This window comes from Danio rerio, chromosome 25 (assembly GCF_052040795.2).
Source record: "Danio rerio strain M-AB ecotype USA chromosome 25, GRCz13ab, whole genome shotgun sequence".
Classification (NCBI taxonomy): Eukaryota; Metazoa; Chordata; class Actinopteri; order Cypriniformes; family Danionidae; genus Danio; species Danio rerio.
Window position 1 is genome coordinate 31,200,011 of NC_141045.1, and position 13,954 is coordinate 31,213,964.

Genomic DNA, 13,954 nt, shown 5'->3' on the forward strand with positions numbered 1-13,954 from the left:
TTGACAACATGTTTAAAAAAAACCTAACATATACCACAGGAACGGTTTAACAAATAACTAGCAGTTTTAAAATTGTGACTTTTTCAAACCACAGTGAACCTTGAAACCGGTTATCGTCCCATGTCTAGTGCGCACACCTCGGTCAAAGGTCAAAATAAGTCAGTAATCTGCTCATGTAACTGAATACTCGCTGGAAAAGCATCAATGACACACAAACACACAAAGTTTAATGACCCTTCAGGCTCTGTTTCAAGGGCCAAGGGGAATTGGTAGGGGTAAAAAATAGAATTGGGATGGGGCCTTAAAGGGTCACAAAACACCAAAACACATTTTTTGAGCTGTTGACAGTAGTATATGTGTCCCACACTGCTATAAACACTATTAGGACACCTATATTTCACTAAAAAGTGTAAATTGGTTGTTTTTGCGTTATTTCAAGCAAATTCGTACTTCCGGTTTGAAACTAATTTTTGAAGCTGCGTCACGGTCATGACATAATAGCGTGTATTCCAGCGTGCAGACTGGGCGTCTGTGCCAGAGTGAGTCTTATAACGTCTTACAGTGTGCTGCATTAATGCATGAGTAAGGCTTGGTTCAAACCAATCAGCGCGCTCTATTGTGCAACTTCATTAATATTCATTAGTGTCACAGTGTTTTCACGACAGAGACGCCACGTTGTGTTGGCAAAACAAGCGTGAAGTGTTGCTTTTATAGTTTGCTGCCGTTAAGTTTTGTTTTCATTTTCTCTCTGTGAGAGCTCATCTGGAGTCACGTGTGGATTAACATTGTACGCGACGCTCGATAACAATAACTTACGTGTCTAAGGAGGATTATTGTTTACCTGAGAGCTGTTCTCATCTCCAAACGCTGAGATCTGGATTCGCTTGTAGTCTTCTCTTCATAAAGACGCGGCTCTAGTTACTGGTGATTGTCCTGTCTCTACAGATTTGGTAAGTGAGCGACCAGTGCTCTTTGTTTATTCAGTTTGCTCGTATCGAACTAAGTTAACTATTGCACCGAGTCACCGAGTGTAAACATGTTAGCATCACAACCAAACTTTAACCTCGTGTAGGGTTTTTACCGCATTTAGTGACCAGAATAACACACGCGGCTTTCTGACACTACCTGTCGTGTGCATCTAAGTTTCCGGGAAATGCGGAGGTTTTTTTTCTCTCATTCGCCGTGCGGTATCAAACATTGCATGAAAAATACACGCTTAGAGCAGTTCCTCGAATCAAATAACTCGTTTGTCGCGAGGGGCATGAATGAATTCCCTGAATGAAAGAGCCAAACTGCAGTTAAAGTCCAACATTTAATAATTTGGCAAATAATTCGACTACAGATGTCCATGTAGGTTAAACACCATCACTTTCTCATGTGTGTGTATTTTGACTGAAACTCGCGCGTGCCCAAATAGACACTCCCACACCCTCCCACTTTAGTTCCTCCGACACTCCCCCCGAAACAGAGCTGGACACGTCCACTTTTCTGACTTTTTCCAAAGTAGAGGTGTGAAAACACCCTGCTGAAATGAGGGGGTTTCATGGCCTTCATGGCCTTTAGTGACAGTTTATACATTTTAGAGAGGATTTTAGTTCTCTGTTTAGGACCAAAGTCTGTCAGTCCTCTGTCTTGTGTGGGGGTTAAAAACCCCATTTCCTCTGGTCAAACACAAGCTCTTTGTTAAGAAAAGAATTTTCATGATCAATTACCCATTTGTCTTAAATTAACTTTATGAAGATAGGGGGTTTAATGACACTTAACTGATGATGAACTTGTCACAAGGCTAGTAGCCTCAAGGTATCCGCTTCCTGTTCTGTACTACAATATAGTGGTCTGACCATCTGATCTCGGTCAGAGACCATAATGTTTCTAGATCAAGGTGATTCTGATGACAGGTGTCGACTCAGTTGTAGCTGTATGCAGAGTTAAGACATTAATTGGCAGAGTGGGTTAGTTGTGCGCCTCGCTTACACACTGCTTAGTACACGCAAGATATAGAGCAATACGCAAATATCTTCACATATGAAAAATAATTAAAATATTAAGGATATATTTATAGGATATAAATATAAAGTATTAAAATATTACAAAACATATAATTTTCTAGCCTACATAAATATAAAAACCACTGCCTTCATGCCTTCTCTCGGGAGGCTTTTTCAGTTCATTCATAACAATTTGCTTTTGTATAATGTTATTATTATTAGCAGTATTATTTATTATATCCATATTTATATTTGTTTTATTAAAAACAAGCTTAGATTTGTCCACCTGTCAGGTTTCAGACCATATGGAGCACAGCATGTGTATTTGGATATAACTCAGTTTTTTGAACAATCTTTGTTATTATTGTTCATTTATTCGTTTGCTGGAAATTAGAACTGATTTTAGAAGTAGTTTTGAAACAAATATTTGCGCTTAACAAACTAAATTAATCATTTATAGGCTAATTGATGTCTGTGCGTACAAGGTTTCCCTATTCACGAGAGCGAAAGTGAAAGTTAATAATTTATCTCTCATTCTCGCGCTGTAGATTCTCTATTCAACTGTTTTCTTGCTAGTGAAATGTTCTGTTTTTCTACTAACACTTACTTTACGTCATGTAAATAGCAAATGCACCATGGCACGATGCAACTGACTCTTAAAGGGAATGGGAGATGAGACTCTGATTGGTTTATTCTCAAAATACACTTATAACTCATTAAGAAAATAAACTCAATTCTTTTAGACCATGCGCCATGGCGCAAAGCGTATTTTTCCATCCTTATATTAGCAAAAGTGGATTCTGACATGCCCTGAATGTGTTTTCACTTTGCACTTTGCGCATGGACCGTCAAAATAGAGCCCAAAGTTTGCAAGTTCACACACACACTATACTCCAAATAACTCCATATAAAGGGGTGACACGGTGCGGGAGTGGGTAACGTTGTCATCTCACAGCAGGTTCCTGTTTCGAGCCCTGGCTGAGCCAGTTGGTATTTCTGTGTTCTCCCCATGTTTGTGTAGGTTTCCTTCAGGTGCTACTGTTGTGGAAATAAGATTCTGGTCTGCAAAATATTCTCTAAGTCAAACTTTTCAAAAAATGACAAAGTCTGAGATGTCCGAAGTCTTGAGGCAAAGCAGTTTATTGTTATAGCATCAGCAACAGAGACAGGTCGTTCGAGTGTCTGCCGAACATCCATCAGCTTCTCCGCTTATGGAATCTTAAATCTCTCAGGTGCCCGCCACCAATAAAGTCTCAGGGTCTTTCAGGGGTCTTACCCATGTCCAGTAAGGTTTTTCCTTCCTGTTTCAAAAGCGATGACTTAGCCAAAAAACAATGCTCAGCAATATATCTTGTTCACTGTACACTGAGCTGTCAACTGTAAGTTCAGCTGAAGTTCATGGGTACTCATATTTTTTTAGAAGTCATTACAAATGCGTGTGCGTGCATGTGCAGGTGTGCCTTATCATGAGTTACAGAACAGAACACAGGTGTCCTTATGGCCTTGCATTCATAAATCTACCCTCATTGTGACATTAATGCTGCTCTTCTAATTTATCTTCTCATCTCTGACTGCATTTACACAAAATGCCTTTTTTATATACCAAAACACACACATACCTGATAATAATGCCACCGGTATGGGTAATAATACAATAGATAATAATATTTTTTTATTTGCTTGTTGATTTTACAGGGACAATACACTTGACATTGTTATACAAAGATAACCGATGTTGTGTACATAGGGCATATAGCATAAAGCTAATTTGCAGCCCTCGTCCCTGGTTAGGCTTTACATAAAAAAAAATTAAATTAAATTAAAAATAATAATAATAATAAAGAAAACCGGCTAGAACAAAACACAATACAGCAAACATGTACAATATTTACAGAGCCATAAACATAAGATGCAAGTCCATATGGATAAAGAGAAATGTAAATGGGACCAACCTGAAAGAATAATGCTTAATGTTCACATTGCTGTAAAGATTTCAACCATTCTTTTAGCTTTACAGAAAAAACTGGAAGTTCTGATTGTAACTTTTAATGAACAGGCATGGCATTCCATAGATGTGAACCTTTAACTGAAAAGGATGACTGACCCACAGCGGTTCTGCATCTGCGGATTCTACAATTGCCACTTACTGCCCCTCTAGTCTTCGCCCCATCACTACTGAGTTTATTTATTAACTCACAAACTACTTTAGGAGCAAGACCATGTCTACACTTAAACATGTTTTTTAAAAACGAAAACTTTAAAAAACTATCAAAACTTAACAAATGATATTTTTTAAGAATTTGACAATAGTGCCATCTTATTGGTTTCTGATCCATTACTTTTAAAGTTTGTTTGTAAAGAGACATTACAGGCTTAACAACTGACTGGGTTGCTTGACCCCAGATTATTGCACAATAAGACATAGGTGAAAATATCATAGCATGCACAAACATTTGCGCTGCTTTAATAAATAATAATAAATAATAATAAAAATAATACGGAAGTCCCTCAAATAGGCATATAAATGAGAGTAATACATTCATCAGAAATTCATACACAATGAATTCCCCAACACTCCGGTTTCCCCACATTCAGAAGTCATGTGCTATAGGTGAATTAGGTTAGCTAAATTGGCCGTAGTGTATGTATGTGAATGCAAGAGTGTATGGGAGTTTCCCAGTGCTGGGTTGCAGCTGGAAGGGCATCCGCTGCATAAAAACATATGCTGGATAAGTTGATGGTTTATTCCACTGTGGCGACCACTGATTATTAAAGAGACTAAACTGAAAAGTAAATGAATGCACTTCCTTTAAAGGCCAGAAGCGTTCTTCCTAATGCATGTGATGATCAACAATACAAATGACAAATTGTACCTCTTCCCAACAGGGAAAACCAGCTCTAATCAGGAATGCATGATTATATGGTGTCATGACTTTGCAATCAAAAATGTTGTTATGATGGAAGTCAATGGGGCAAAAACAGCCACTAACAACTATTGAAAGAGTAAAAAATGTGCTGTGTTGTCGAGTTTTTGTAAAATTTTAAAGCATTTTCCCAAAATATGTATCAAAATAAGATTTGTCACAAAAATCATTCCATTTGCTAAAGCATAGAGAAAGTTGGGGCCAAATTAAGACTCAAAATCACCCCCGAGTGGATGAAAACATCGCCAAAAGCAGACAAGGGTTCATTTATGTTTCATTTGTGTTTATGTTCTCAGGCGATGAAAGGAGAGAAGGGCATAAGCACTGTAACTGTAACTGAAGGTATGGGAGATGAGCTGACTGACGAGTCTTTCGGTAAGTACCTTGTTAACTTATATAGATGTATAATTTATTATTTATTTTGTTTTAATATCATTGTAATATTTTATACGATATTATTACACTGGAATACTCGATGCTGTATATGTACGTATTCTATTATTGGATTAGCTCTTTAGATTTTTATTGTTTATTTTAATGGTAACACTTTAAAGTAAGATTGTATTAGTTATTGTATTTACTAACATGAACAAATAACCAACGGTGCATTTATTACTATATCTTTGCCAATGTTAGTTAATGAAAATAAAGTTGTTCATTGTCATGTTCACTCACAGTGTGTTAACTAATGTTGTCAAGCATGAATTTTAATTTTAATAATACATTACTAAATCTCTGATTAATAAATACAAGCAGGGCTTGACATTAACTTTTTTGATCACCAGCCACAGTGGCTAGTAGTTTTCCAACGTTACTAGCCACTGTGCATTTTCACTAGCCACAATTTTGTTATTGGGAAAATATTTTTTACATGCATAAATATGACTTTGACATGCTCAAATTACTTTAGATTTTGTGTTTTGTCCACATGCCTCCTCATTCATTTCACATTTTGTGTGTCGTGTATGAGCAAATGGGCCATGGTTTCATAGTGTTGTATTACAATTAGTTTTTATTTCACATGACTTCAGAACTCAAAATTAAGGATTTACCAAATTTATCTCTGACCACACCAAACAATAATTATTTCTTAGCTACAAATTTTAAATGTCTCAAAACAAGCTAAATACAGCGGTGTACTATACTTTTTATTTAACAAAACATTTAAAAAAAAAAAAACAAAGAAAAACAATTGACTTAAAAAAAAAAAGATAATTATTGTCATGAATAAAAATTATGCACAGTAATCTGTCTTCGCTAAAGTTCTCTCTGTTCACAGTTAACTACACATTAATGGAGAGTTAATCACATATTAAAGCAATGTTGTTGTAAAAAAATGATAATTAAACTATATAAACAAAAATAACCGTAAGCAAAAGAAAGCAGGTGAAAAACATACTGTGTGATAATGAAAGCATGATCACATGGTTAAGGCCAATTAATAATCTCTTCAAGGGGGGGCGCTAGTGAGCAGGTATGGGATAGGTGGTGTTTTGGGTGAGCTCCGCTAAATTTGATTAACTTAACTGTATTTTGAGCGTCTTTTGTTTGCAAACCGCGTTAAAACATCATTTAATACTTTGTTTACACAAATTTTCTTTCTGTTTTGGTCACGGAGATACGTAAATGGCGAAAAATCTGCGACAATATACCTACACCGGAAAGACAATTGTGAGTAGGCCTGGCGCCTCGTGTACTGATCAGAAATCGCCAGAGAAACTTACCGAGATGGAGGATACAAAAGCTGAAATCCTGTCGCTCTTGAAAAATGACATCCCCACGTTGCTTAGGGTCGAACTGAAAGCTGTTCTTTCGGACGAATTTAACAACATGAGATCGGAACTACAGGCTGTCAAAACTGAAGTTGTCGGCAACATCACCCTACTGCGATCTGACTTTGAAACCATGAAAAAGACGGTTACTGAAATAGAACAAGGGCTGTCTACATGTTCGGATGATGTGACTACATTACAAAAGTCAGTGAGAGAACTTGAAACGGCTGTTACGGCGTTGCAGGAGAAATGCACTGATATGGAGGGTAGGATGAGGAGGTCGAACATACGTATACTGAACGTGGCAGAAGGACCAGGCTCGAGCTCTCCAGATTCAGTCTCAAAGTTGTTAAAGGAGGTCCTAGAAATTGACAGAGAGATACTCGTGGATCGCTCGCACCGTGGCCTCCAGCCCAAACAGCCCGGTGGCAAACCTCGGGTAATTGTGGCCAAATTACACTACTACAGGGACTGTGTCGAGATTCTCCGCAGAGCAAGAGAGACGGGACCCCTCAGATTTAAAGGATCTACAATCCTCATATTTCCTGACTACCCTCCAAGCGTGGCTCGCGCACGATCAGCGTTTAATGATGTCAAGAAGTTGCTTCGAGGACGAGACGGAGTGCGTTATGGTATTCTCCACCCAGCAAAACTCAGGATCACTTACAATGGAAACGAGAAGGATTTCTGTGACCCAGAAGAAGCCATGACATTTGTGAAGAGAAATATCGTCTTGGACAATGTTGAACATTAGACAAAATATTGTGCATCTGACGGGCGAGGCTACTGTATAGAACAGACACTGAACTTGCATTACAGATATTCAACGTGCTTCAAAAAGACAGTTATTACTTACTTTCCATTTCAAATTTTTTTTCTATAAATGGTGAGCAGATGACATCTTTAGAATTCGAAGACGCAACGAGGTTGTAGAAAGCAAACCTTTTTTTTTTCTTTTTTTTTTTTTTTTCCCTTTAAATCTTTTAAAGTCATCTACGTTCTTAGTTGATTATTATTGTGTTGTGTAAACCGACCACTTTAAGTTAAATATAGTGAAATAAGGTTACACGCTCTATATTTATGTTTGGTTTAGGAGCGCCTGCTACACTGTGATTTCTCCAAAACAAACACTTAAATGTGTGGAAACTTAATCAATGGGGTTGGGAGTCACTCTGTTCATTCGAGTGACGTGTGGGTGGGTTTAACAGCACCAGTTTTACATTTTATAAATTACTTTATGTACCTTTTCTTTATTAGGGGGGAGGAGAGATTTCTGCTTCATTTTTCAAATGATTAATAAAATGAATAAATCATCAGGCTGCAACATTAATATTATTAGCTGGAATGTTAAGTCCTTAAATCACCCTGTTAAGCGGAAAAGTGTACTTTTGCATTTAAAACAACTTAAAGTAGGGATTGCTTTTCTTCAGGAAACGCATTTGCGTAAAATAGATCATTTTAGGTTAAAATGTGATTGGGTGGGTCAATTATATCACTCTAATTTTAATTCTAAATCTAGGGGAACAGCAATCCTTATTGAAAAAAATGTCCCATTTGAGGCCTCGATGGTAAAAGCAGACCCTGCAGGTCGCTTCATCATTGTTATTGGCAAACTTTATAATATCTCAGTCATCTTAGCTAATGTGTACGCACCAAATTATGATGACAGTGTTTTCTTTACAAATATCTTCTCTAAACTAGCAAATTTGGACACACACTCTTTGATATTAGGAGGAGATATGAATTGTGTAATGTCATCCTTAGATCGTAGTTCAGTTAAAACTACTCCCTCGTCAAAGTCAGCTGAGGCCATTAAAACATTTATAGATACATATGGGGTATCAGATATTTGGCGATTTCGTAATCCTGTGTCTAGAAGCTATTCTTTTTTCTCATCTGTCCATCAGACATATTCCCGCATAGACTACTTTTTTCTAGATAATAATCTTATACCTCTGATTAGCTATTGTGAATATTGTGCCATTGTTATCTCTGACCATGCCCCTTTATTAATGACGCTGTGCATCCCAGTCACACTTGACAAATATTGTCCCTGGCGTTTAAATACATTACTGCTTTCAGATGAAACATTTACTAACTTGATATCCTCTAAAATTAAAATATTTCTTGAACTTAATCAAACACCAGAAACATCTTTCTCAGTAATATGGGAAGCTATGAAAGCATATTTAAGAGGAGAGATAATATCCTATAGTTCCTATATTAGAAAAAAACAAAGAGTCAGGCTTGAGGAATTAACCAATGCTATAATTAAATTAGATGCCACACTAGCCCTTACACCATCACCCACCCTAAATAAACAAAGATTATCGCTTCAAACTGAATATAATCTTCTAAACACCAAACATATTGAGAATTTATTAAATAAAACACGTTATAGAATATACGAACATAGTGAGAAGACGGGTAGAATTTTAGCTCATCAGTTAAGACAAAAAGCAGCAGATCGCACTATTACCCAAATAATAGATCAATTAGGCCAAAAACATACAGAGCATCAGCAGATTAATCAATGTTTTTATGAGTTTTACTCAAAATTATACAAGTCAGAATCTCCTAAGGACCCAAATTTGCTCTCATCTTTTTTTGATAAAATTACTATTCCTTCAATTGATAAAGAGACTGCAGCCGAACTTGAGGCCCCTTTTTCAGTTCAAGAAATAAATGCCTCAATATTGTCAATGCAAAACTCTAAGTCACCTGGACCTGATGGGTTTCCGAGCGAATTCTATAAAAAATTTAGGAATGACTTAGCTCCACTGTTGTCAAATGTATTTGGGGAAGCATTTCATTCTGGGACTCTTCCTCCAACTATGCAACAAGCAGTCATAACGCTTATCCTCAAGGAAAATAAAGACCCTCTCGAATGTGGCTCTTATCGCCCAATCTCTCTTCTCAATGTAGACAGCAAAATCCTGGCCAAAATGTTAGCTCGTAGGCTGGAAAACGTTCTGCCTTCTGTAATATCGAGTGATCAAACTGGGTTCATTAAAAACCGGCAACTATTTTTCAATATACGAAGACTCTTAAGTATTCTTTATGATCCCACTCCGTCTAATACTTCTGAGGTACTACTATCGCTTGATGCTGAGAAAGCATTTGACAGGGTGGAGTGGGACTTTCTTTTTTATGTTTTGGAAAAATTTGGGTTTGGTTCAAAATTTATTCATTGGATTAAAATAATTTATAACTCACCGGTGGCGGCAGTGCGAACAAATAATAATCTATCTCCTTTTTTTTCTTTACAACGTGGTACTAGACAGGGCTGCCCATTATCTCCTCTTTTATTTGCATTGGTAATCGAACCACTAGCCGTGGCTATACGAGAGAATACTCTAATTAAGGGAATATATAAAGGGAATGTTGAACACAAAGTTTCTTTGTACGCAGATGACATGCTTGTATACTTATCTCATCCACTTACAAGCTTGCCAGCACTGATTGGACTTTTAAATGATTTCGGGAAAATTTCGGGTTATAAAATTAATATTAAGAAAAGTGAACTTATGCCGGTGAATTGTACAGCTTACACAACATTATCTAACTCATTTGCGTTTAAAATAAGTACCGAGAAAATTAAATACTTGGGTGTCTGGGTTACTCATAAATATCATAAACTTTATAATGCTAACTTTAGCCCACTTATACATAACTTAAAACAAGATCTTGATCGTTGGAACCTGCTTTCTTTATCTTTAGGAGGTAGAATTAACACTGTTAAGATGAATATACTGCCTAGACTGCTATTTTTATTTCAGTGTCTTCCAATTTTTTTAACCAAGTCTTTCTTTAACAACATAGACTCCCTTATATCTGATTTCATCTGGAATAGGAAAATACCTCGCATGCGTAAAAATTTATTACAAAGACACTGCTCTTTTGGTGGGTTATCTCTCCCAAATTTCCAACATTATTATTGGGCTTCTAACATTAAATTTATGTTGTATTGGATTAACCCTTCTGATAATCCCACATGGTTACAACTAGAAAAGGCTTCTTGTAAATTTGCATTATCTTCTTTACTCTGTTCTAAGATTCCTCTTCCTGATCCAATATCTAGATACTCTCCGAATCCAATTGTTAAAACATCTTTTAAAATATGGCACCAATTTAGACGAGCTTTATCATTTACTGATCTATCCATGCAGGCCCCTATTATAAAAAATCATATGTTTACTCCTTCGATTGCAGATGCTACATTTAATTGCTGGATAGAAAAAGGGCTCACCACACTGAATGATTTATATAGCGATTCCAATTTCATGTCCTTCAACCAAATAAGAACAAAATACAATATCCCTAAAACACATTTCTTTAGATATCTACAGATCCGCAGTTTTATGATTTCTAATACAGTAGATTTTCCAACTTTACCTACAGAAACATTACTTGACACCATTTTAAAAACCAATCCAGTTCTCAAAGGTAATATAGGTGTGATTTACTCTTTTATCTCCTCACAAAATCTAACTTCAGTAACAAAGTCGAAACAACAATGGGAAAATGAACTTGAGTTGACCCTCTCTGAGGAAATTTGGCTAGACATTATAAATAAGATTCATTCAACTTCAATTTGTTTGCGACATACAATTATTCAGTTTAAAGTGGTCCATCGCCTTCATTGGACAAAAGTAAAATTAGCAAAATTTTTACCAACTATAAATCCCCTATGTAATAGATGTGACGTAGAAATAGCTAATCACACACACATGCTTTGGTCATGCTCTAAAATTACCAAGTTCTGGCAATTAATATTTAATTTTTTTTCAAATGTTTTACATGTAACAATTGACCCTTGCCCTGTTACAGGAATATTTGGTTTAATAACAGATCCCGGTTTAGACAATAATACCAAAAGCATGATTTCTTTTTCAACATTAATTGCTAGACGTCTTATACTGCTCAAATGGAAGGACAAATTTCCTCCAACTTTTAATCATTATATTAGAGACCTTATGTACCATCTTACAATGGAGAAGATTCGGTACTCTACCAAAGGTTGCAGCCAAAAATTTCATCTTATTTGGCAGCCAGTGTTGACATATATAAAACAAATGGATCAAAACTTAATTTTTTCAGTTTGACCATTAGTTATGGGTTTCTCACATTTTTTTCCCTCCATTTTATTTGACTACATTTTAATTTCTATCTAAATTATTTAATTTCTTTGTTTTACATTTGCTAAGCCTATTGTGACTCGTTGTGTGCGTATATATGTACAATAGATGAGTGAACATATAATGGAACTTTTGTCTATTTGTATTGTATGTATGTATATATTGCGACAGAATGTAAAACAGATTAAAAATAGGCATAACATATTGTTTATAAACGGTGCTGTGGGGTGGGGGGGGGCTCTGTTGGAGCAAAGATCATTTTTCTCTGTTTTTCAATTACTTTTGAAATTGATGTTTTATTGACCAAAATGTTAATAAAAAGATTTGAAAAAAAAAAAAAAAAAAAATCTCTTCAAAGCGAAAGCAACCGGTGCTGCTTACAAAAAGACACTTTTGGAGGCTGAGCTCTTGAAAGCAGCAAGACTGTGGGTGCATTAGTATAACTTTTTGTCAGTTCTATATGAAAGAGAACCGGTCATAGTTGCGTTACAGGCACGGTTGCTTCAAGCAAGGTAACAGGAGCGCGCACGCTTTAAACAGTCGCGTGCATTACATCAGCTGTTTGCGCGACTGATCATCCTCTCATTTAGTATTCATCTGCTTTCTATTGCTCGCGCGAAAGCAATTATTTTTGTTAGTCGTGCTGTTTCTCTATTCTAAGATCACATTTGCACGCATATTGGGTCATCATTATTGTCGAACCCTGCTTTTAAGAAAACTCAACTTTCAACCAGCCAAAGTGGCTAGTGGGAGCGGCTGTCTAACCCGCCAAAGCTAAAATCTACCCGCATTTGGTGGGTTGACGGGTGTTAATGTTAAGCCCTGAATACAAGTATCGTTTATTAACAGTTAATGTTAATAAATACATAAAGTAATAAAACCTTATTTTAAGAGAGACCATTTAGATGTATTTAAATGTTAACAATTTTGTAATTATGTGCTTTTTTTTTTTAACAGACTTACAGTGAGTTGTATTTTAGGATATCTAGTCTTCATTAAAAGAAAACTAAACTAATGTTATTTATATCTTATTTCACTCATATTCAATAAATAAGAACTATTTAATAGGTTTAGAGTGTGCAACAGTTCCCGATAACCGCATGGAACAGATTCTTGATCAGTCAAACAGGCCGCCTCTATTACACTACTCAAATTAACTTAGGGATATTGTTATTCACATGAGTGCTTGTCCTATTTGCTCTGAAATGAAATAAGTAAAAGTTTCCATTGATATTACCAATAATATATGAGAAGAAACACCATTTTCAGTAGTTTAATATTTATTACTCCAAAAATTTAGACAATAACAAGAATAGCCACAAATAACAAAAATTGACAATGTCAGTAGCGCGCATCATTTGCCACAATGACAGCTTGCCAGCAAAGTCTCATGCTCCTCGCTAGCCTCATGATGTTGTTCTGAGGCAATGCGTTCCACTCTTCGACAAGTGCTACACGCAGTTTTGCCAGGTCACGTGGGGGTGGGGTACGATAATCCAGCATCTTCTTCAACTGGTCCCAGACTTGGGATGCGTCCGAAACCGCCTACTACTCGGTAGGTACTGCATTTGAATTTAAACGTACTACTCGGCCGTTAGAAAAGTACTTTCTATACAGTATGAATGTGAAAAGTATGAATAGAATTCGGACGTACTACATCCACTATTTTGACATAGTCACGTGACGTTGTTGTGTTCAGCATGTTGTAAGATTTATTGAAGTGCGTGCGCGTGCATGTGGTGCGTGCGCGTGGAAAATAAAGCGGAAGTTTTAGTGTGTTCATCTGGACTAATGTGTAGACTGAGTTATTGAGTGTCCATAAAAGTTTATACACAATATTGGCGACGAAGATGGCTGAATTTAGCTTACCTGCACCACCACCTTTCCTCCCAGTGGCTGGCGACCCGCCTATTCCATGGGCGAACTGGTTAGATGGTTTCACAGTGTACCTTGAGGCTATGGATTTCACGGACATCTCCGATCGGAGAAAAATCGCTCTGCTTCGCCACTGTCTCGGGGCGGAGGGACAGAGAATATATCGTGCTCTGGGACATGCAGAAACATACGAGGAAGCAGTCGCTCTCCTCGCGAATCACTTCACCGGGCAACAGCGCGTGCTGCTGCGCCGATAC

At 36.8% G+C, this 13,954-nt stretch overlaps 1 protein-coding gene across 2 annotated transcripts in view; it reads left to right on the forward strand.

The window, feature by feature from the left end:
- The window catches only part of nfybb (nuclear transcription factor Y, beta b), a 36,173-nt gene that overhangs the window by 9,054 nt on the left and 13,165 nt on the right, over positions 1 to 13,954 (forward strand). For both annotated transcript variants that reach the window (XM_087310721.1, NM_001013322.2), the window contains 1 exon segment: positions 5,209 to 5,287. In XM_087310721.1, the coding sequence (XP_087166847.1) occupies positions 5,209 to 5,287 (79 nt within the window).